This window comes from Papio anubis, chromosome X, assembly GCF_008728515.1.
Source record: "Papio anubis isolate 15944 chromosome X, Panubis1.0, whole genome shotgun sequence".
NCBI classification, from domain to species: Eukaryota; Metazoa; Chordata; class Mammalia; order Primates; family Cercopithecidae; genus Papio; species Papio anubis.
Genome location: NC_044996.1, coordinates 109157975 through 109183282, shown reverse-complemented (window position 1 = coordinate 109183282; position 25308 = coordinate 109157975). Strand labels below are relative to the sequence as shown.

The following is a 25308-nucleotide window of genomic DNA, read 5'->3' as shown; positions in this document are numbered from 1 at the left end:
TGCAGGCTAAGGTCCACTCTGGGGCCCACCTGTCCTGCATTAAGACTATGAATATATGTAAATTGCATATGTATTTTGAGGCTTGGCCGTAGGTCACACCTACTGGCTTTTCTTGGTCAGCACTGCCTTTGGTTGGATTCAAATTTACACTGTGGCACAGACCCTAATATATGTGTAGCAACTGTAACTGAAATCAAGATTGAAATCTGTACAAAAATGGTATTAGTTCATAACCAAGCTGTGATATTACAGAGAGTTAACTAGGGAAGAAATTACTTTTTCTGGTGACTCTTTTCCTATATCTTATTTTAAACAGTATCTGTAATAATTTCATTTATTTGGATGTAGAAACATTTAAAATGTTTTCATATTCTTCTTTACGCTAAAGTTGAATATTGTTCATTCTCTAATAACTTTGATGTACCATAACAATTGCCTTACCAAAAAAATTCATTTAGTTTAGAAAATTGTATCAACTTTTATGTTATCTTTTTCCTATTTGACATCTTATCTGATGTACAGTGGGTGTTTAGACTTTTTTTTTACTTTGTCATAGATAGATGGATACATAGATAGATACATCAATAGATAATAGATAAACTCAGGTTAAATAATGGTATAAGGAAATACATGAATGCATATTTTGCTTACTGTGATCCAATGTGTCATTTGTAGATAAGGATGAATATCTTAGCAAGACTGGAGACGGTGTTTTGCCTCCCTGCCGGGATGCTAAATCACCCCGTCCTGCTTCCATTAAAAAGACACACACCACTAGCAAATTCAATGATGCTGAACCTGCAAAGGGAAACTTATTTATTGGTATGTAGCAAATATATAGTGTACTTTCCAAAATTAGTCCATGACATGATCTGCTTAATATCTTTTAATTTAAAAGTTAGGTTTTTACAAGTAACAAGAAATTAATGAAGAAAATTGGGAATTCATCATTAATTTTAAATGGATCATCTGTGTGGAGAGTTGTCTTCAAGGGTCAGTAGTAGAGATTCTTTAATGTTCTTGGTTCATGGCACTCTTACTGTTTCAGTATTCACTTTTCCAAATGCCAAAATGTACCACATAGTTCCATTTATTAAATGCATTGGGACAAAAATGTAACAGTAGTAACTTACGTGCTGTCTAATAGATGTTGCTGTAGTATTTAACAAAAATGTTAATACTTGTGGAGCCTCTGTAAATTTACTGTGACATCCCAAGCACTCTCTGTGCACAGTTTGGGAACTGCGGAACTAAAGACTTGTCTCTTCATTATTTAACCAACTGTAGCCAAGGTTTCCTGTCTTAGAAAGAGGTCAGCACAGATAAATATGTGAGTTTCATACTATTATTTGCAATTAACTGTTCAAATGTTTATTCTCTGGATGTAGGTAATATTGAACATTTTTTTCTTTTTATTGAATGGAATAAACCAAATTAAATAATATGAGGTTTTTAGTGAGTATGTGATTGTGCCATTATATAGCCAGATGTTTTTGGAAAAAAAGATGAAATCATTTTATATTCTTGAAAATTACTTTAACTTGAAAATGCTTTATTTTATTAAAGTACTTGATTTGGATAGAAAGTCATTTGGGATCCAAAGCAATATTGTGTTTGTGTAATTTATTCAGATGAGATTAAATTTTTTCTAATACATAATGCTGAAGATCGTCAATACATTTTGCTAATGTAATAAAAAATGGAAGATTCCACTTCAGGGAATATTTTCACATACCATTATGGCAAGAAGAAAATGTAACTTTTATTTATTGAAATCCACCTATTGTTAAAACGTTTCTCTTAGGTACTTCAAAGTAAATGTATTTTCAATGTTTATTTTAAGATACAGTAAATTGACTCAGAATTTCTTTGAGAGCATAGAATAATTTGTAGAATGGGTTCTATTAGTCTGCATACAAATGACAATAACTGACAGAATATTTTACTCCTGGTCAAGTAGCCCCCTTTTTTTTTTTTTAACAAACTAATTTGAATTTTAGGAGTGGAAGTACTGCCTGAACATTTGCACTTGGATGAAAGTGAAACATCAAAGGAAGATAATGGATCTATGGAAAAGGAAAACTATGAACAATTCCTTTCTCTTGAAGAAGGAACAAAGGCACACTGCTTTTTTGAGAAGGTTGTAAATGCAGCACACACCTGGTTCAGTCTCTTTGGCTGGCCTGAAGGACCCCATTCTTTTTCTATTCCAGAGACTATAAGAAGGTGAGAGTCACATGTTTCTCTAAATTCCTTGCTTTGTAGCGCATCATAAAATATAATCTATTGATTGCGATTATATTAAGTGAAATACAATATGAAATAATTTATTCTGGACTGATATATTATGAAGCATCTCATAATTTATTGTTGTTATTGCAAGAAGAGTAAAATGATGCAAACAAATTTTTTAGTATAATGTCATCTTTAATTTCTTTTAAATATCTGATAATTTTAGGTAAGCACTGAAATTCTCTGAACCTCACCTTCCTCATCTGTGATATGAGGAAGGTTATACTATGAGTAGGAAAGCCCTTTTAAAGTTAAACATTTTATAAATTACACATTGCTGTGTACATAAAATATTAGCCCTAGATCGAGATTATAGCCAAGTAGACAGGTAATGGTATTAATGAACAATGAGGGCTCACTTTTCTTTGACATGATTTCCTCTTTTACAGTGCATTTACTTCCCTTCTTTCATGTGTTGTGTTATTACTCAGTATGTCTAAAATAGTTCAACTGTTTCGGTTATATCAAGTGACTTAATTATGTGTTAATTTAAACAGGAGTTTAGGCCTGTTACTTGTTATAACGTTGTTGGTGTGATATGTTCTCACAGCTTTTCCACCTGCTTTCTCAGCAATGAGTTAACTTGCTGCAACCACGGTGGGGAGTACAGTACTCATACCTATAGTGGACTATGGGCTATTTATAGAATTTCTGCTCTATAGTCGAGGGACCTAGGTAAAACTAAGGCTACAGTTTTCCTATATGTTACCTTTTTCAGGTTTTTAAATTAATAGGACAAATCTAGCTTCATAGAATGAATTGGCTAATACTTCATCTTTGTCCCTGCTGTGAGAAAATTAATGCAATAGCTACCCTGAAAATTTATAGTTTTCATCATAAAATCATTTGTTATTGAAACATTTTTTGAAATGTTTGTGCATCTTCTTTCTTGAACCTGAAGATAGAGATTGTCAGACACGCTCTTTGTTGATGTGGACCTTGGATAATTTCACTCTTTAGAAACACCACTTTACAGCAATAAGGAAAATAAGGTCCAGTTCATCTGTTGATTTCTAAGATATATACAAGCAGAATAGCAGAAGACAAAGGAATTATTTGAGGGGATTTCCTATTTATTGATTAATTCTTAGTCTTTTCTTTTTTATAAGACTATGAAAATTTTATTAAGTTATATTTTGTCTTTTACAAGAACTCTTCTTCATAAACATATTTTGGGATCTAGTTAATGAATTAGATGACTTATGGGATTTTATCAATTTTTTGAACAAATTGCAATCATATATAATTATAGGGTACACAGCATTAATATGGTATATATATGTATGGTGTGGAATAATTAAATCAAGATAATTAACATATTCGTCATCTTAAGTATTTATCATTTATTTCTCTTGTATAATTGCAACCTTGTATAATTTGACCAACATCTCTTGGGTCCCTGAACCTTTAGCCTCTGATAACCACCATTTCACTCTCAGCTTCAATGAATTCAACTTTTTTAGATAAAATGTATGAGTGAGATCATGTAACATTCATCTTTCTATGCCTGGCTTATTTTACTTAGCATAATGTCCTTCAGGTTCATCCATGTTGTCAAAAATTACTGGATTTCACTCTTTTTAAGTCTGAGGAGTGTTTCATTTTCTTTATCCTTTCATCTGTTGATTGACACTTAGGTTGATTCCATATCTTGGCTATTGTGAATAACGCTGTAATAAACCTGGGAGTGATTATATCTTTTCAATATACTGATTTCATTTACTTTAGATACCCAGTATTGGGATAGGTGGATTATGTGGTAGCTTTATTTTAATGTTTTAATTTTAAATTTATATTTATTATTTTGTTATTTTTATTTGTTTTTATTTTATTTTATTTTATTTTATTTTTTGAGACGGAGTCTCTCTCTGTCACCCAGGCTGGAGTGTAGTGGCGCAATCTCAGCTCACTGCAACCTCTGCCTCCCAGGCTCAAGCAATTCTTCTGCCTCAGTCTCCCAAGTAGCTGAGACTTACAGGTGCATGCCACCATGCCCGGCTAATCTTTGCATTTTTCATAGAGACAGGATTTCACTATGTTGGTCAGGCTGGTCTAGAACTCCTGACCTCGTGATCCACTTGCCTCGGCCTCCCAAAGTGCTGGGATTACAGGCATGAGCCACCGCGCCTGGTCTCTTGTTATTTTTTAATAATTTCAACTTTTATTTTAGATTCAGGGGTCCATGTGTAATATACATGCATATATTGTATGATGCTGAAGTTTGGAATACAAATAATCCTATCACCCAAATAAAGAGCACAGTACACAACAGTTAGTTTTTTGACACTTGTTGCGTTCCCTCATGTCTCCTTCTATTAGTCCTGAGTGCCTTTTGTGACCATCTTTTTGTTCATGAGTAGCCAATATTTAGGTCCCACAAGAGAGAGCATGCGGTGTTTGGTTTTTTTGTTCCTGTGTTTATTCACTTAAGATAATGGTCCAGCTGCATCCATGTTGCTGCAAATGACATGATTTCATTCTTTTTTATGGTTTCATAGTATTCTATGGTGTATATGTACCACATTTTCTTTATCCAATCCACCATTGATGGGGAACTAGGTTGATTCTATGTCTTTGCTATTGCGAATAATGCTGTGATGAATATAGAAGTGCATATGGCTTTTTGGTAGAATGATTTATCTTCTGTTGGATATGTACCCCACCATGGGATTGCTGGGTTGAATGGTATTTCTGTTTCCAGTTCTTTGAGAAATCTCCAAACTGCTTTCCACAGTAGCTGATCTTACTTGCATTCCCACCAATAGTATTTATTTATTATTTTTATTTTTTTATTATACTTTAAGTTCTAGGGTACGTGTGCACAACGTGCAGGTTTGTTACATATGTATACTTGTGCCATGTTGGTGTGCTGCACCAATAGTATTTAAACATTTACTTTTCTCTGCAGCGTCACAAACATCTCTTGTTTTTGCCTTTTTAGTAATAGTCATTCTGACTGGTGTGAAATGGTATCTCACTGTGATGTTGATTTGCATTTCTCTGATGTTTAGTAATGTTGAGCACTTTTTCGTATGTCTATTGGCCAGTTATAGATCTCCTTTTCAAAAGCATCTGTTTATGTTATTTGCCCACTTTTTAATGGGGTTGTTTTTTGCTTTTGAACTGTTTCAGTTCCTTATAGATTATGGATATTAGACCTTTGTCAGATGCACAGTTTGCAAATATTTGCTCCCATTCTATAGCTTGTTTGTTTACTCTGTTAATAGTTTCCTTTGCTGTGTAGAAGCCCTTTAGTTTAACTGGTCCCACTAGTCACTTTTTTCTTTTTGTTGCAATTGATTTTGAGGACTTAGACGTAAATTCTTTCCCAAGGCCAATGTCCAGAATGGTGATTCCTAGGTTTTCCTCTAGAAATCTTATAGATTGGGACTTTATATTTAAATGTTTAATCCATCTTAAGTTAATTTTTGTATATGGTGAAAGTTAGTGGTCTACTTTTAATCATCTGCAAATGACTAGCCAATTATCATAGTATCATTTATTGAATACGGAATCTTTCTCTATTGCTTATTTTTGTTGACTGCGTTGAAGATTAGATGGCTATAGTCATACAGCTTTATTTCTGGATTCTTGTTCTGTTCTGTTGGTCTTTGTGTCTGTTTTTGTACCAGTACCATCCAATTTTGGTTCCTGTAGCCTTATAGTACATTTTGAAGTCAGGTAATACAACGCCTCCACCTTTTTTTTTTTTTTTTTTTTTTTTTTTTTTTTTTTTTTGCTCAGGATTCATTAAGTCATTTGGATTTATTTTCGCTCACATACGAATTTTAGAAAAGTTTTTTAAAATAATTCTTTGAAAAATAGCATTGGTAATTTGGTAGAAATAACATTGAATCTATAGATTGCTTTGGGCAGTAAGTCCATTTTAACGATATTGATTCTTCCAACCAATGAACATAAAATGTTTTTCCATTTGTTTGTGTCATCTATGATTTCTTTCAGCAATGTTTTATAGATCTCCTTGTATAGATCTTTCACCTCTTGGTCAGATGTATTCTTAGGTATTTTATTTCTCTGTGGCTGTTGTAAATAAGACTGCCTTCTTGATTTGGCTCCCAGTATGAACATTATTGGTGAATAGAAATGCTACCAATTTTCATACATTGATTTTGTATCTTGAAACTTTACTGAAGTCATTTATTAGTTACAGGAAATCTCTGGGATGCAGCAAAAACATTGTTAAGAGGAAAGTTTATAATGCTAAACACCTAACTCAAAAAGTTAGAAAGATTCCAAATTGCTGGGTGTGATGGCTCATGCCTAGAATTCCAGCACTTTGGGAGGCTGAGGTGGGCATGTTGCCAGAGGTCAGGAGTTCAAGACAAGTCTGGCCAACATGGTGAAACCCCGTTTCTACAAAAATACAAAACAATTAGTCAAGCATGGTGGCACACTCCTGTAGTCTCAGCTACTAGGGAGGCTGAGGCAGGAGAATTTATTGAACCCATAAGGCGGAGGTTGCAGTGAGCTGAGATCATGCCACTGCACTCCAGCCTGAATGACAGGGCAAGACTTGGTCTCAAAAACAAAAAAAATCTCAAATTAAACTTCATACATTGAGGCACTAGAAAAACTACATTTGCTGAGGAGTGCTTTACTTCCAACTATGTGGTCAATTTTTGGAATAAGTGCGATGTGGTGCTGAGAAGAATGTATATTCTGTTTATTTGGGGTGGAGAGTTCTGTAGATGTCTATTAGGTCTGCTTGGTGCAGAGCCAAGTTCAATTCCTGGATATCCTTGTTAACCTTCTGTCTCGTTGATCTGTCTAATATTGATAGTGGGGTGTTAAAGTCTCCCATTGTTATTATGTGGGTGTCTAAGTCTCTTTTTAGGTCTCTAAGGATTTGCTTTATGAATCTGGGTGCTCCTATATTGGGTACATATATATTTAGGATGGTTAGCTCTTCTTATCGAATTGATCCCTTTACCATTATGTAACGACCTTTTTTGTCTCTTCTGATCTTTCTTGGTTTAAAGTCTGTTTTATCAGAGACTAGGAGTGCAACCCCTGCTTTTTTTTTTTGCTTTCCATTTGCTTGGTAGGTCTTCCTCCATCCCTTTATTTTGAGCCTATGTGTGCCTCTGCACATGAGATGGGTCTCCTGAATACAGCACACTGATGGATCTTGACTCTTTATCCAATTTGCCAGTCTGTGTCTTTTAATTGGGGCATTTAGCCCATTTACATTTAAGGTTAATATTGTTATGTGTGAATTTGATTCTGTCATTATGATGTTACCTGGTTATTTTGGCTGTTAGTTGATGCAGTTTCTTCCTAGCGTTGATAGTCTTTACAATTTGGCATGTTTTTGCAGTGGCTGGTACCAGTTGTTCCTTTCCATGTTTAGTGCTTCCTTCATGAGCTCTTGTAAGGCAGGCCTGGTGGTGACAAAATCTCTCAGGATTTGCTTGTCTGTAAAGAATTTTATTTCTCCTTCATTTCTAAAGCTTAGTTTGGCTGGATATGAAATTCTGGGTTGAAAATTCTTTTCTTTAAGAATATTGAATATTGGCCCCCAGTCTCTTCTGGCTTGTAGGGTTTCTTCCGAGAGATCTGCTGTTAGTCTGATGGACTTCCCTTTGTGGGTAACCTGACCTTTCTCTCTGGCTGCCCTTAGCATTTTTTCCTTCATTTCAACCTTGGTGAATCTGACAATTATGTGTCTTGGGGTTGCTCTTCTCGAGTAGTATCTTTGTGGTGTTCTCTGTATTTTCTGAATTTGAATGTTAGTCTGCCTTGCTAGGTTGGGGAAGTTCTCCTGGATAATATCCTGAAGAGTGTTTTCTAGGTTGGTTCCATTCTCCCTGCCACTTTCAGGTACACCAATCAGACATAGATTTGATCTTTTCACATAGTCTCATATTTCTTGGAGGCTTTGTTCATTTCTTTTTACTCTTTTTTCTCTAAACTTCTCTTCTTGCTTCATTTCATTCATTTGATCTTCAGTCACTGATACCGTTTCTTCCACTTGATCGAGTCAGCTACTGAAGCTTGTGCATGCATCACATAGTTCTCGTGCCATGGTTTTTAGCTCCATCTGGCTTTTTAAGGTCTTCTCTACGCTGTTGATTCTAGTTAGCAATTTGTCTAATCTTTTGTTCAAGGTTTTTAGCTTCCTTGCGATGGGTTCAAACTTCCTCTTTTAGTTTGGAGAAGTTTGTTATTACTGACTTTCTGAAGCCTACTTCTTCTGTCAAATCATCAAAGGAACAATGGTGCTGGGAAAGCTGACTAGCCATATGCAGAAAGCTGAAACTGGATCCCTTCCTTACACCTTATACAAAAATTAATTCAAGATGGATTAAAGACTTAAATGTTAGACCTAAAACCATAGAAACCCTAGAAGAAAACCTAGGCAATACCATTCAGGACATAGGCATGGGCAAGGACTTCATGACTAAAACACCAAAAGCAATGGCAACAGAAGCCAAAATAAACAAATGGGATCTAATTAAACTAAAGAGCTTCTGCACAGCAAAAGAAACTACCATCAGAGTGAACAGGCAACCTACAGAATGGGAGAAAATTTTTGCAATCTACCTCTCTGACAAAGGACTAATATCCAGAATCTACAAAGAACTTAAACAAATTTACAAGAAAAAATCAAACAACCCCATCAAAAAGTGGGCAAAGTATGTGAACAGACACCTTTCGAAAGAAGACTTTTATAGAGCCAACAGACACATGAAAAAATGATCATCATCACTGGTCATCAGAGAAATGCAAATCAAAACCACAATGAGATACCATCTTGCACCAGTTAGAATGGCGATCATTAAAAAGTCAAGAAACAGCAGGTGCTGGAGAGGATGTGGAGAAATAGGAACACTTGTACACTGTTGGTGGGACTGTAAACTAGTTCCACCATTGTGGAAGACAGTGTGGCGATTCCTCAAGGATCTAGAACTAGAAATACCATTTGACCCAGTGATCCCATTCCTGGGTATATACCCAAAGAATTATAAATCATGCTACTATAAAGACACATGCACACGTATGTTTACTTCAGCACTATTCACAATAGCAAAGAATTGGAACCCACCCAAATGTCCATCAGTGATAGACTGGATTAAGAAAATGTGGCACATACACACCATGGAATATTATGCAGCCATAAAAAAAGGATGAGTTCATGTCCTTTGTAGCGACATGAATGAAACTGGAAACCGTCATTCTGAGCAAACTATCGCAAGGACAGAAAACCAAACACTGCATGTTCTCACTCATAGGTGGGAATTGAACAATGAGAACACTTGGACACAGGATGGGCAACATCACACACTGTGGCCTGTTGTAGGGTGGAGGTATGGGGGAGTGATAGCATCAGGAGAAATACCTAATGTAAATGATGAGTTAATGGGTGCAGCAAACCAACACAGCACATGTATACATATGTAGTAAACCTGAACGTTGTGCACATGCACCCTAGAACTTAAAGTATAATTAAAAAAAAAGAAAAACTAGGAAAACTAACCCAAAAGCTAGCAGAATAAAATAAATTACTAAAATAAGAGCAGAACTGAATGAATTTGAAACTCAAAAATATATGCAAAGAATCAACAAAACCAAAACTTGGTTTTTTGAAAAGATAAACAAGATTGATCGACTACTAGCTAGACTAATAAAGAGAGAATATACAAATAAGCACAATCAAAATCACTAAATGTAGCATTACAACTGATCCCACAGAAATACAAAGGATCCTAAGAGATGTTTATTCACACTTCTGTGCACATGAACTAGAAAATTTAGAGAATGTGGATAAATTCCTGAAAGCACACAACCTCTCAAGAAGAAATTGAATCCCTGAACAGATCAATATTGATTTCTAAAATTAAATCAGTAATAAAAAACCTACTAACAAAAGCCATGGACCAAAAGAATTTACAGCCAAATTCTACCAGCTATACAAAGAAGAGCTGTTAACAATTATACTGATTCTATTCCAAATAATCAAGGAGGAAGGACTCCTCCCTAACACACTCTTGGAAGCCAGCATCACTGTGATACCAAAACCTGGCAGGCACAATGAACAAAGAAAACCATAGGCCAATATTCCTGATGAACATAGATGTAAATATCCTCAATAAAATATTAGAAAACTGAATCCAGTAGCACATCAAAATGCTAATTCACCATGATCAAGTAGGCTTCATCCCTGGGATGCAAGTTTGATTCAACACACTAATTAATCAATGTGATTCACCGCATATAAGGAATTAAAAACAAAAACTGTGTAATCATCTCAATAGATGTGATAAAAGCCTTCAATGATATCCAACATCCCTTCATGATAAAAAATCTCAACAGAGTCACCAGCAAAGGAACATACCTCAAAATAACAAGAGCCATGTATGACAGCCAACATCATACTGAATGGGCATAAGCTGGAACCATTTCCCTTGAGTACTAGAACAAAACATGGATGCCCACTCTGACCACTCCTATTCAAAATAGTATGGGAAGTCCTTTTCAGAGCAAGCAGACAGGAGAAAGAAACAAAAGGCATCCAAATAAGGAAAGAAGTCTTACTTTCTGTCTTCACTGATGATATGATTTTATGCTTAGAAAACCCTAGTTTTATTTATTTGTTTATTTATTTATTTTTTGAGACGGAGTCTCGTTCTGTCACCCTGGCTGGAGTGCAGTGGCACGATCTCCGCTCACTGCAAGCTCCACCACCTCCCGGGTTAACTCCATTCTCCTGCCTCAGCCTCCCTAGAAGCTGGGACTACAGGCGCCCACCACCACGCCCGGCTAATTTTTTTGTATTTTCAGTAGAGACGAGGTTTCACCGTGTTTGCCAGGATGGTCTCGATCTCCTGACCTCGTGATCCACCTGCCTCAGCCTCCCAAAGTGCTGGGATTACAGGCATGAGCCACCGTGCCCGGCCACCTAGTTTTATTTTTAATTTTTTGAGGAACCTCCATAATGTTTTCTATACAGCTGTACTAATTTACCTTCCTACCAGAAGTGTGCAAGCATTGCCTTTTCTCCACATCTTCTCCAACACTTGTTATTGTTCATATTTTTTATAAGTCAATCAAACAGCCGTGAGATAATATCTCATTGGGATTTTAATTTGCACTTCCTTTATAATTAATGACTTTGGGCACCAGTCTTTTTTCAGTTCCTAGAAGCCCTTAGGTATTATTTCTTTTTAGCTCTTCCCCAAATCAGCAGAAGATAGAAGTAGCCCTTGAAATAGACAAGAAAATACAGTTTATGTTTCAGAGATAATCACAGAAAATATAGTAAATATTACAGTCTATTCTTTTCAAGCTGGGTGAATTGTGGGAATAACATTTTCTGTAAACACCACTGGGAAGATCTCTAAGCAACTAATCATAGAGTCATTTGAACTGTACTGGAAGTCCCACTTATTCTGAGAGAAGTAATTGCAGTACATATAGGTGCTATTCCAGGATTCCACTCTAGCATGAAGCTTCCTGCAGCTGCCACCTACAAATAACACATCCTAGAATACCAGTCAGGAAGCTTAAGGGGAAGTTTAAGGAAAGCTTGTTCCAAAGCTAACTATTCCATCCCAGACCCTCTCATTTAGTATAATACATAGAATCTTATATAAAATCAAATCCATCCAGTAGAATGTTTTATCTTTCATAACAAGAGGATCTGAAATGAGGAAAATATTTCCTCTATGCCTCCATTTTCTCATCTGTAAAAAAGGAGATAATGGTACACCTAACCAATACAGTCTCTGTAACATTTATGAGATAATATATTTAATGCATGTCAGAGCAGACTTTAGGACCTAGTAAGTCTTCAGTAAATCTTAGCTATTATTAAAAAATTTAATTAGGATTATATTAATATTGTTATGTATTTCTAATTTCATTAATCATATTCACCAACTCTTGTATTTGGCAGTAGAGAGTCAGTTTAAAACTCATCATTTTCAAGAAAGCACATTTCCAAATTATGTTTTATTAATAATATTTCATCTTTCTTTGCAGGATGTTTACCCAGCTTGATTCAGGAACATTTGACACACACACACACACATATATATATATGTGCGTACGTACATATATAGTATACATATATGTATACATACGTGTATGCAAGTATCTATACATGTATGTGTACATATATGTATGTATACACATGTATGTGTGTATATGCACTTATATATGTATGTATATATCATATATTTATATATGTATGTATATATACACATATACATAGCATAGCATGCTGTTCTCTTTGCAGCTTTGAGCTGCTGGCAAGCTCACTGATAAATTTAATAGTATTAAATAGTGTTAAAATGAAGTGTCACCTCCATTTCTGGGCATCCTGCCCATTCATACTGTCAACAGTGTCCAACAAAGTCATAGAAACTTGACTTCAGATTCAAGCTAAGTATTAAAATGAAAATGGGTATAATAATTCATTCTAGTTGTGTTCTTTGAATTCTTCCTTTTGCACACTGGTATAACAATAATGAGATATTCTACAATTCTTATTTTTAAAAGAGTTTTATTTGTTAATCATTTTACTGCATGTTTGCTGGTGATAGTGATGGGTGAGCCTTTTGAATATCTTCAATCTCCAAAGTAGGGGATTCTCACAATTGAAAAATCAACAAAATCCTTTAAGATATTAATATATATGTAAGAGCAAAAGGAATATAGTTAAACTATATATAGGCAAATATGGAGTTATTAAACAATAATTTAATAATGTTTAATAGTATTATTTGTGTTTATTGTTTTTAATCAGTTAATATTTGCCTATATGTTTATCAACATCATTGTTCTTTTTTTTGCATCTTTAGTCTTGCAGGTACGATGATTTTTATTTTCTCAAATGTTGCAGTATGAATGCTATTCTGTGACCTATATTTCATTGCAGTAATTTTGTTTTTATTTGATTTAATCTACTATTAAGCTCATCCATTGCTTTCTTAATTTTATTTATTCAGATTTTTATTTGTGAATGCTCCATTAGTCACATTTTATATAGTTTATTGTTCCATGACAAAGTTGCCAATTTTGAACATAGTACATATGGTTAGTTTAAAATCTGTGTCTTCACTGAGCTCTGTGGGGTCTCAGCATAGCAGCCACTCAAGCATGTGTGGAGACCTAGACGCTTTAGATACTCTGGCTTTCCAGTCCTCCCAGCAAAAGTAACTGAAACTCTGGCAAAGTGGGAGGTTAGACACCCGTACATATCCCAAGGAGAGGAGCTGAATCCAGGGTGTGAAGTAGCGACAGTCTGCAGACCCCCCTTCTACAACACCTGACAGGAAAGGACCCATTGGCTTGGAATTCTAGCCAGCAAATGGTAGCAATGTTGCACCTACCTTGGACGGAACTCCTGGGTGGAGGGGCCGGCTGCCATCTCTGCTGTTTGGGTGACTTAGCCAATCCAGCCTTTGGGCTTTGAAGAGTTCAAACTGACCAGAGGCAGAGGGATCCCCCAGCACAATAAAACTGCTGTATCAAAAACAAAACAAAACAAAACAAAACAAAAAACCCTGTGTCTTACAACTATAATACTATAATACCTGGAATCCCTGAGTGTCTCTTTTTATTGCTTATTGTTCCTTTTCATTTGCATTAATCTTGACCAATAGTGGTGTTAATTTTCTCCATAAAATATTTGTTTCTTTGCTGGTGACGTCAGTATACACTAGCTCTATCATATCCATTACTTATGAGGAAACTAAGGAACAGAAAAGTCAAGTAACTTTTATAATGTCATGCAATAAGTGGAAGAGCCATGTTTTGAGCAGTGGTAGTCTATTTCTTGCCCAGTGGAATGTATTTTCTTCTGTATGAACTTCCTATCTACCAAAGTGGGTAACTGCCATTCAAAACGGCCTCGGATACTTTTTTTTTTTTTTTTCATTATTTGTGGATACTTTTTATTTGTCAATCTAAGCAAGTGATACATCTGTTACTCTCATCGCTAACAGTTAGACAATGTGGTGTGAGATATTGAATAAATTATAGACAGCAAGAATAGTGGTAATTTTTAACTTCATTAAAAGTCAGTATGCATCACAACCTTGTGCAATATTACTAGGAATTAGAGATTGCAGTATCTTATTTAAAGAACAGAAGAATATATATTATCTGTGGGCTTTATCTTTAAAATGAAAATCCCCGCTTATTAAGCCAATGTGCAGGATGTGCCCTTCTAAGCATTAAAATACAAATACTGAGAAAATGTAATTTACATTATTTTTGTGTACATTAAAATGTGTACATTATTATGTGTACATTATTTTTGTATATACATGTGTGATAAACATTTGAAATCTGTCTTGGAAACTATTATAGACCTTATTATCTCCAATTTATATCATGCAAAATTGAGCTCTGTGAGTTTAGGTAGCTTCCACACTCACTCAGCTAGTAGGTGATGGGTTTAAATTCAATCTGTATTCTATTTCTCAAGATCCAATCTATTCATAATCTAATACTTCAGATTTGACAGTTACAGCATTAGATAATTATGTGTGTTTAAATGAGATACTGGAAATCTATGATAATATTTAACAAATCTTTTTTTGACCAACAAATGGTAGCCTGGTGAAGTGTATTATGGACTTTCTCACTTAGTTGATTTTAATAGAGTTTTATTTAGTTATTGAATTGAACTTTTTTTTTCCCCATAGTATAACATTTTGAGACTGTTTTTAATTTAAAGTCTTTTTCTCATAGGGATGTATATAAAATGCGACTCTACTCATCAACCTCGCCACCTCAAAAGTTTTCCAGACAGAATGACTTTTCCAAATTTAATAAGACTATTTATGATGTGCTGCTCCATTTGAGTGGAAAAATGCCACCTGGAATTAATTCAAGTCAATCTTTACCCGTAGATAACCATGAAAAAAGGGTAATTCAACTTCATTTGCAACATTCTTCACTTCTGGACTTTCTCAGGTAAGTGCCTGGATGTGCTCGTATAAGCCTGTAACTCTGGCTTGGATAGTTAGATAAATGAGCAGATAGATAGAATTTGATATTATTTTTCTTCTTAACCAAATATATATGTATATAAATATACACACACACACACACATATATGTATGGTAAAGTATATATATCTCACACATTTTGAAAAATATGTAATTCTTAATAGCCAATAAGCATTTTATGATATATTGGATTTTTAATCTAAGGCAATCGTTCTTATACTTTATCATGCATCAAAATCACTGACAGGGCCTGTTAAAACAACAGTTTACTGACCCTTACCCACTGAGTTTTTCAAAGTTAATTTTCATTTATAACAAGTTTCAAGGTGATGCTGATATTTCTGATACATTACCTCATTTTGAAAATCCTGGTCTGCAGCAAATATATAAATCCATTTAGCTAAAAAGGGATGAAACCAACAAGTTTTATTTCTTAGACTATTATTAGTATCATCTCAATGTATGGGTACTGTGGACTTTTAGTCTGCATATGTAAAGTCTTTTAATATTAAAGTAGTCGGCAGGCAAAAGGAATTTTAAATGGTTGATGTAAAATATAGGAAAAATAATTGTCATCATAATATCTGCGTTCCTCTGCAAAAATTAAATGGCAAGTCACCAAGAAATGGAAAAACAATGTACATTTACATTCTGAGAAGAATACTGGTGAATTTACATTGTTTCTTTAGCCTGCACTTGCAACATCCTTGTACACTGAAACATCCCACATCCATAGGCAGTAATTTATTTAGCATTGAGTTGAACATGTTATTACTCCCTCTTCCATGCTCCTATACAATTAAAATGGCATTTATTACTTGTAATTATGTAATATGGTTAATATATTTTTAGATATATTATTGTGATTTTCTCTGTTGCTTCTTTGTTTACGGAATCTGCTCCATAGTTGCTCAGAGATGTTCATCTGTCCTAGCGGGAATAGAGATGGAGGGCGAGAAGAATACTCTTATAGCAGGAATACAAATTAAAGATTTGACATTCAGTTTTTTGTTTCCAAATCAGGATTTTTGAGTCCCTAGTGATACTATGTATTAAAACATTGACATGTTACTTAACAAAATATTTTCTTTCATTTCTCAGGTTCTCAATATCATGGTAATAAGGCAAAATTGGCTTGGTTCCTTGTGGATTATAAGGTAGCTAGAGGTTTCTAAATCACTTAAGGTGACTGAATCAAGATCCAGGCAGCTTGTCATGGCGGTTTCTGTGTTGGGATGTTAGAGGGACCCGACTGGAGACACAGAAGAGTGTCAGTTGGCTGGCCCTGATGCCACAATAGGAATGACAAATATATGAGGACTAGGGAGTGGCTGAGTCAGTTATAGGAGATGTCTTGGGTCCTTGACGGGCCTAAGGGCAGAGACAGAAGATCCCTGTCTCAGACATCAGCAGCATATGCCCACATGACACAGACATTTCAGGTGGAGAGGAGGCACAGCAAAAAAAGGACAAGTATCCAGAAATGCAGTCACCAACCTTCATGTACAAATATAGGAGTCCCTCTCCCTATCTCATGTAAGCCCAAATCCAGCATAGATTATCCTAGTTCTGAGAGTTCTTACACAATTTGAGGAAGCCTTCTATATAAAATATCAAATGAAAAATATAAATATTAGATGCACGGCTTTAGAAGGTAATCATGAAAGTAAAAAAAACCTGCAGTTAAAACAGTATTTATTTGACAATGAGTCTACCTTTTCTCAGGTGCCATCTGGCATGGATAGGCAGGGGTGAAATTTTGACTGTTAATCACAAATAACAGAATTTCTGTAAAGAGATTCTTTGGGTAGAAGACCTAAAGATACATGGAGATGCAATTTTGCATTTTCTCTGTATCCTTCTCCACTCAATCTAGGTGGGAGAATGAGAACAGTTGTATCAGTTAAGGAAATAACACAGCTATGTGGAATTTTGTAAATCACTTTCAACTCCACTGACTTATCCCTGAGTCAGTGAATCCCACAAATCTGTGAGCATCTTAAGGGCAGAAACTGCATCTCATTCATCTGGAATTTCTAACACCCAGGATCACTGGGAGCTTGGAATGAGGCCAGTGTTCATTAAATATTTATTTTTTTAACATTTTTTTTTCACAGAGATTTACCTTTTGAATTTGTGTGGTATAAGGAATAAAACGTGGAAATTGCTTCGCAGGACATTTATATAAGAATGAAGAAAATGCTGTGAAATATAAAAAGTGGTAAAAGAAAGGGTGAAAAAATTGCATTCCAGGAAGGAGAGTGTAACAAATGAGAGGGTCAAGTTGGAGCAAACAACATAAATTTTTTTTTTCTCAGAGTTCTGGAGGCTAGAAGTCCAAGATCAAGGTATTGTCAGGATTGGTTTCTTCTGGGGCTTCTCTGTTTGCTGGCAGATAACCTCTTCTTGCTGTGTCCTCACATAGTTTTTCCTCTGTGTACCCATGTCCCTGGTGTCTTTCTGTGTATTCAAATTTCATCTTCTTGTAAAGACACAAGCCAAACTGGATTTGGTACCACTCTAATTACATCATTTTACAGTAGTTATCTTTTTAAAGACCCTAATTCCAAATACAGTCACATTCTGAGGTACTGAAATTTAGAGTTTCAACATATGAACTTTGTGGAGGGGTATAATTTAGACCATAGCAATACCATATGTATTATATTATGAAGAAGTATTATGTAATTGGATGTTATATTTTATAATAAATTTTGTGTGGATATATTTGCAGTAATATATTTCTTGTCATTTGTGTCTGGTATGGACTGAATTGTGCCCTATCCCAAATTCATACATTGAAATCCTAACCCCCAATGTCATTTTATTTGGAGATAAAGCCTTTAAGGATGTTATTAAGGTTAAATGTAGGGCCCTAATCCAATAAGATGGATGTCCTTTAAAGAAGAGGAAGAGATGCCAGATCTCTCTCTCTCTCTCTCTCTCTCTCTCTCTCTCTCTCAGCATAGAGAAAATGTTATGTGAGTACACAGTGGGGAGATGGTCATCTACAAGCGAGGAAAAGAGGCCTCACCTAAAACCAAATTTTTGGCACCTTGATCTTGAACTTACAGCATCCAGAATGGTGAAAGAACAAATGTCTTGTTTAAGCCACTTATCCTGTGGTATTTTCTTATGGCAGCTTGAGCTTACCAATATCATATCTAACATCTTTTGATACAATTTCACTTGTTTATAATTGTTATCATTTTTATGATGTAATTAATTTTCATTGAAAATAATACATTTTTTAAAAATTTATAATTTGTGTAGTATAAAACTAAAACAAAAGCAGAATATCAACATCTTCTGCCCTACATTGTAACTAAAAAGTAGACCATCACAAGAATAAAAAACTATTATAACTCTTATTTTTAAATTCCATTGAGTTTTTAAGTAAATAGTTAATTCACCAAAATAAATACACGTAGAAAAAGCAACTCATATCCCCTTGTACGTAAATTTAGTTCCACTTTTGATTTTCACTTTTATCTTTAAAAATTTTATATCCTGGGCTGGGTGCAGTGGCTCACGCATGTAATCCCAGCACTTTGGGAGGCCAAGGCGAGTGGATCACCTGAGGTCAGGAGTTTGAGACCAGCCTGGCCAACATGGTGAAACCCCGTCTGTACTAAAAATACAAAAAATTAGCTGAGCCCTGTGGTGGGCACCTGTAATCCCAACTACTCGAGAGGCTGAGGCAGGAGAATCGCTTGAACCCAGAAGGCGGAGGTTGCAGTGAGCCAAGATCGCACCACTATACTCCAGCCTGGGCAACAAGAGTGAAACTCCATCTCAAAAAATAAAAAAAAAAGAAAATGAAAATTAAAAATGTTATATCCTTCTCACTTATGCATAACCATTATGGTATCTTATTTAATGGAATTGCATCTAAGAATGAAAATATTTCAAAGAAACAATCCAATAAGTAATACTGGAAGGGTGCACTGAACTGGGTTGAAGGAACATGGCTTTTGAATCATGCAGATATAGGCTTATATTCCAACTCTTCTGTACACCTTTGACCTTGCACGAGTTACTTCACCTGTTTTAGCTCTAAGTTCAATATGTAAAATTAAGGGTGATAATTCCAAAACTCACTTGGTTGTTAGAAGAATTACATCAGGAAAATAACTAACGGATGCTAGGCTTAATATTGGAGTGGCAGAATAATCTGTACAACAAACCCCCATGATACAAGTTTACCTATATAACAAACCTGCATACGTGCTACTGAACTTAAAATTTAAATTAAAAAAGAATTAGAAATAACATAATGTGACTCATATGACATATAGTAGATTGTTATTGTTATTGTTGTTAAATGAAATGAATTACGGTCTAAGGCTTTCACATGCTTAGATATTTTCTTAAACTATTCCAATATAGTAACCACTAGTGACATACTGAAACTGATTCTTATGATATCACTATCACCAAAATGGAATATTTATTTTAAAATTTCATTTTATGAGTAATAAATGTCTAGTTGACATAAAAATGTCAGAAAGCCAGTATTTATCAATTATATCCTCACATTTATTAGATAGAATGGAAACTTCATTTAAATTTTAATGAGTATAATAGAAAGCACATAGCTTTTAATTTTACCACTTCCTACTTTTGGTCCTCAATAATTGATTCAATAAGGTAAGTGCTCTAATTCAATAAGTCCGAAACCTGAATGCATTTTTTTTTCAGAAAATTTAGTTTTACTCTTAAAATATAATAAATAACTGTGAACAAAAGAAGGAGGCTTACATAATTAAGTCAATCCTGATTGTATGTATATTATGGAAATCAAACAACATTGTGACAGCATTGTTAAACTCTATGGTACTTGGCAGTCGTTGTGTTATTATTGTAGAATTCTTTTTGGCACAGCTCCCAGTAGTGTTGACATTAACATGAGTCATTTCTGTTGTGACATTTTATGATGTGAGGATGCAGGTATGGAAGAATAATTTCGGCATTAAAGCCACACCATTCAGATTTATTTGCTCTTTATCTGCAAATACATGCCTATCAGGATATGTTGACTGTAATAAAATTACTTAACATTTAGAAAGTGACAGTAAAATTGGGTCATTAATTCAAGAAATGTGCATATGTTTCATCATGGAAATATATGTATTAAAATACAAAATAATCATAAATGTTATCACCTTCCCCATGTAAATTTGATAATACAGTAGGTAAGAACTTTTGTACACGTGAAATATCTACTCTGCAATAAATGAGCAACTTATTTTTAGGGATTAAGCTAGAATTTTTTAAGAAACAAATTTTTGGAGATTAAATTTAGCATTTAGTAACTAATTGCATCTAATTATGTTTTGATCCACCCAACGTGAACTTGGAAAAAATATTCAAATAAAAAACCTAGTATCACTACTGACAAGACGTAAAATCTACTGACAAGATATAAAGGTAATTACTGTCTTATGCACTGATGAAGTTAGGCCTTGAGGTAGATTCAAAATGAAAAGAATAAAACAAGTCTTCATAACAGTCTCAGTCTTTAAAATGAAAAAAAAATACATTTTTTCTTGTCCTCAACTTTACCTAGGGTTTACTCTCTGGTGGACACTTTGGAATACTCAAATAAATATCACGTAGGCTCCCTCCTTAAGAAACTCCCATTTTAATGGTTCCCTGATCATTTTCCTCCAGTTCTCAGTAACATTTAATAGAAGTGACCACTTACATACTGAAATTCTGTCTTGGCTTTGGGCACAAGAAAATATTCCAGTTTCTTCTTATGTCTCTGAGTTGTATGTTTTGTTTTACTCTAGAGGATTTCAACTTAATGGAGACAACATCTCATTGCATTTCTACATAGGCTGTAGGTTGGCTAATCTTGCTAAGGAGTGGTGTTACATAAAATAAGATCTTATTTAAATCTATACCAATTTGACTATAATGAAGATTCACAGAAGTAATGTGCATGAGGACAGGACTTGTGTGAAAATCGAAAAGAAAGGATTACGTTTTATTTCTCAACAAAGGAACTTTATGTAGGCAGTATGATTTCTTCTACTAACTTAGACTGACCCAGGGCCATGTCAAACTTAACTCTAGAACTGTGGACACTGCTTCCACCCAAGAAGAGTTCCCTTCCTCACTTCTATTTTCTCAGTCATCTGCACCATCTTCAAGGTTTGAGTTTTCAGAATCATCTCAGGCCTCCATTTTCCTTTTTCTTTTTCCAACTTCTCTGTAATCACAGGACTGCGAATTTTGAGGATGTTTGTAGAATTGAGAACTAGAAGTAGGATTCTTTCCCATTAAATGTTTATTGGTGAGGGGTGTTCTAGGTTCACTAACTGAGTTAGACCTAAATATCTGAATCTCCATTAGGAAACATTTGCCACAAAGGTACTAGATTTCTATGTAGTGGCTCTAATGGTGATGGATATTCATATGAAGAATTTGGATAAAATTATTTCAATGAATTTGACAATGAAAAAAGTATATATGTAAACATAAATGTGGTAAATTATATGCATAAAAATATGTACATGCATAGGCTTTAAAATGTATTAAATGATATAAATAAATATTTGCTGCTTCAAATATGCTACCACAAGAATACATAATCAGAGTCTACAATTTGTGGATATTCTCTTTAGAATAAATAGATAACGAATTACCTTATACAAGCTTTCTGTATTTAGGCATTTGTGGTTATGGGCACTCAATAAACATTGGATGACTAGTGATCTCTGTTAGATGTTTTATTGTATTCAAACATTTCCAGATATTTTATTCAATTTTATAATATTATAACAATAATAAAATGATTACTGCATTGGCTACAAATCCAATTCATGAAACTCTATATGTTTTGTTACCATGTAGGAATTGATGTGGCTGATAATAGGTCTAAGTAAGTTCTTTCTCATTTATCAAGTTCTCTAAAGAAAACTTCATAGGCACATTTTAGACTTAAGGGAGGTTTTAAAAATTAACTATATAACTTTTATTTATTTTTTTACTTTTTATTTTAAATTTTGTGGGTACATAGTGGGTGCATGAGATATTTTGATACAGGCATGCAATGCGTAATAATCTCATCATGGAAGATAGTGTATTAATCCCCTTATCCTTTATGTTACAAATTATCTATGTATACTATCATTATTTTAAAATGAAAAATTAAATTATTCATGACTAGAGTCACTCTATTGTGCTATCCACTACTACACCTTATTCATTAATTATAATGGTTTTTCATATCCATTAGTTATCCCCACTTCCCCCTCACTCCCTGACTACCCTTCTCAGCCTCTGGTAACTATCCTTCTATTCTCTCTCTCCATGTCTTCAATTGTTTTGATTTTTAGATCCCACAAATAATTGAGAACATCTGACTTTGGTCTTTCTGTGCTTGGCTTATTTTACTTAATATAATTGCCTCCAGGTCAATACATGTTGTTGCAAATGACTGAATCTTTTTCTTTTTGATGGCTGAAGAGTACTCCATTATGTATATCTATGACATTTTCTTTATCTATTTATCTGTTGATGGACCTATGGTGGCTTCCAAATCTTGGCTATTGTGAACAAACCTGCACAAATGTGGGAGTGAAGATATCTCTTCAAAATATTGATTTCCTTTCTTTTGGCTATATACCCAGTAGGGGGATTGCTGGATTTTGAGGTAGCTCTGTTTTTAGTTTTCTGAGGGAACTCCAAACTTTTCTCTAGCGTGGTTGTACTAATTTACATTCCCACTACAGTGTACAAAGATTCCCTTTTCTCTATATCCTCACCAGCATTTGTTACTGCCTGTCTTTTGGATAAATGCCATTTTAACTGGATGAGATGACATCTCTTTATACTTTTGATTTGCATTTATCTGATGATCAGTGATGTTAAGTATATTTTCATGTGGCCATTTGCCATTTGTATGTTTTCTTTTGATAAATGCCTATTCAAATATTTTGCCCATTAAAAAATGAAGTGAGATAAATAGAAAAATACAAAAATGAAAAAACAAAACAAAAAATGGTGTGAGTTGATTGAAGGCAAAAAAAGAAACAAAATAAATATAAAAAAATTAAAAAGAAACAAAATAAATATAAAAAAATTAAAAAGAAACAAATATTATGCCCATTTTTAAATTGGATTTTTAGATCTTTTTCTATGGAGTTGTTTGAGCTCCTTATATATTCTGGTTATTAACCCTTTACAGATGGGTAGTATGCAAATATTTTGTCCCATTTGGGATTTGTCTATTCTCTTTGTTGATTGTTTCCTTTACTGTGCAGAAGCCATGTATTCATTCATGCTTTAATTGCCTGTTCTTGTGGGATATTACTCAAGAAATCTTTGCCCAGACCTATGTCATGCAGAGTTTCCTTGAAGTTTTCTTGTAGTAGTTTCATAGTTTGAGGATATAGCTTTAAGCCTTTATTATATTTTGATTTTATTTTTGTATATGGTGGGAGACAGATGTCTAGTTTCTTTCTTCTGCATATGGATATGCAGTTTTCCCAGTAACATTTATTGACAATCCTGTCCTTTCCCCAGTGTATGTTCCTGGCACCTTTGTCGAAAATGAGTTCATTGTAAGTGTGTGCATTTGATTTTGGTTTCTGTATTCTGTTCCACTGGTCAATGCATATGTTTTTAGACCAGTAACATACTGTTTTGGTTACTATGGCTCTGTAGTATAATTTGAAATCAGGTAAAGTGATTCCTCCAGTTTTTTTTTTTTCTTAAGATAGCTTTGGCTATTCTAGGTCTTTTGTGGTTCCATATAAATGTAAGGATTTTGTTTCTCTTTCTGTGTGGAATGTCATTTGTATTTTGACAGAAATTGCATTGAATCTGTAAATTGCTTTGGGTAGAATAGACATCTTAATAATACTGATAATTCCAATTCATGAACATGGAATAGCTCTCCATTTTTTGGTGTCTTCTTCAACTTCTTTCATCAGTGATTTATAGTTTTCTTTATAGAGATCTTTTACTCCTTTGGGTAAGTTAATTCCTTGGTACTTAATTTTATTTGTGGCTGTTGTAAATGGGGCTCCTTTTTTAAAAATTTTCTTGTTTCAGTTTTTACATTGTTGGCATATAGAAATGCTATTGAATTTTGTATGTTGATTTTGTACCCTGCAACTTTACTGAATTTGTTTATTATTTCTAATAGGTTTTTTTTGTGGAGTCTTTAGGTTTTCTAAATATAAGATCGTATCATTTGCAAACAAGGGTAATTTGACATTTTTTATTCTAATTTGTATGCTCATTATTTTTTATCTTGTCTAATTGCTCTAGCTAGGACTTCCTGTACTATGTTCAATGACATTGATGAAAGTGGGCATCCTTGTTGTGTTGCAGATTTTACAGGAAAGGCTTTCAGTTTTTCCCCATTCAGTGTGATACTAGCTGTGGGTCTGTCATATATGGATTTTATTCTTTTGAGGTGTATTCCTTCCATATCCAGTTTTTTGAGAGTATTTTATCTTAAAAGGATGTTGAATTTTATCAAATACTTTTTCAGTATTGGTTGAATTTATCATATGGTTTTTGTCCTTTATTCTGTTGATGATGTGTTCTACTTGATTGATTGTATTACATACATTGCATACATTAAACCATTCTTGCCTCACAGGGATAAATCTCACCTAGTCATGATTAATGATCTTTTTACTGTATTGCTGAATTTGGTTTGCCAATATTTTGTTGAGGATTTCTGTATCAATATTCATCAGGGATATTGGACTGTAGCATTCATTCCTTTTTTATATTTCTTTGGTTTTGGCATTAGGGTAATACTGGCCTCATAAAACGATTTTGGAAGCATTCCCTCCTCTTCTATTTTATAAAATAGTTTGAGTAGGGTTGGTGTTAGTTCTTCTTTAAATGTTTGGTAGAATTCAGCAGTAAAGCCATTTTGGTCCTGGGCATTTCTTTATTGGGTGACTCTTTATTACAGCTGTGATCTTGTTATTTGTTATTGGTCTGTTCAGGTTTTGGATTTCTTCCTGATACAGTCTTGGTCAGTTGTATGTGTCTAGGACTTTCT

The 25308-nt window shown here is 34.3% G+C and overlaps 1 protein-coding gene across 3 annotated transcripts in view; it reads left to right on the top strand.

The window, feature by feature from the left end:
- The window catches only part of CFAP47 (cilia and flagella associated protein 47), a 446504-nt gene that overhangs the window by 145996 nt on the left and 275200 nt on the right, over window positions 1-25308 (top strand). For all 3 annotated transcript variants that reach the window (XM_031660417.1, XM_031660416.1, XM_031660418.1), the window contains exons 28-30: window positions 676-822; window positions 2001-2226; window positions 15013-15237. In XM_031660417.1, the coding sequence (XP_031516277.1) occupies window positions 676-822; window positions 2001-2226; window positions 15013-15237 (598 nt within the window). The remainder of the gene's footprint in view (window positions 1-675; window positions 823-2000; window positions 2227-15012; window positions 15238-25308) is intronic.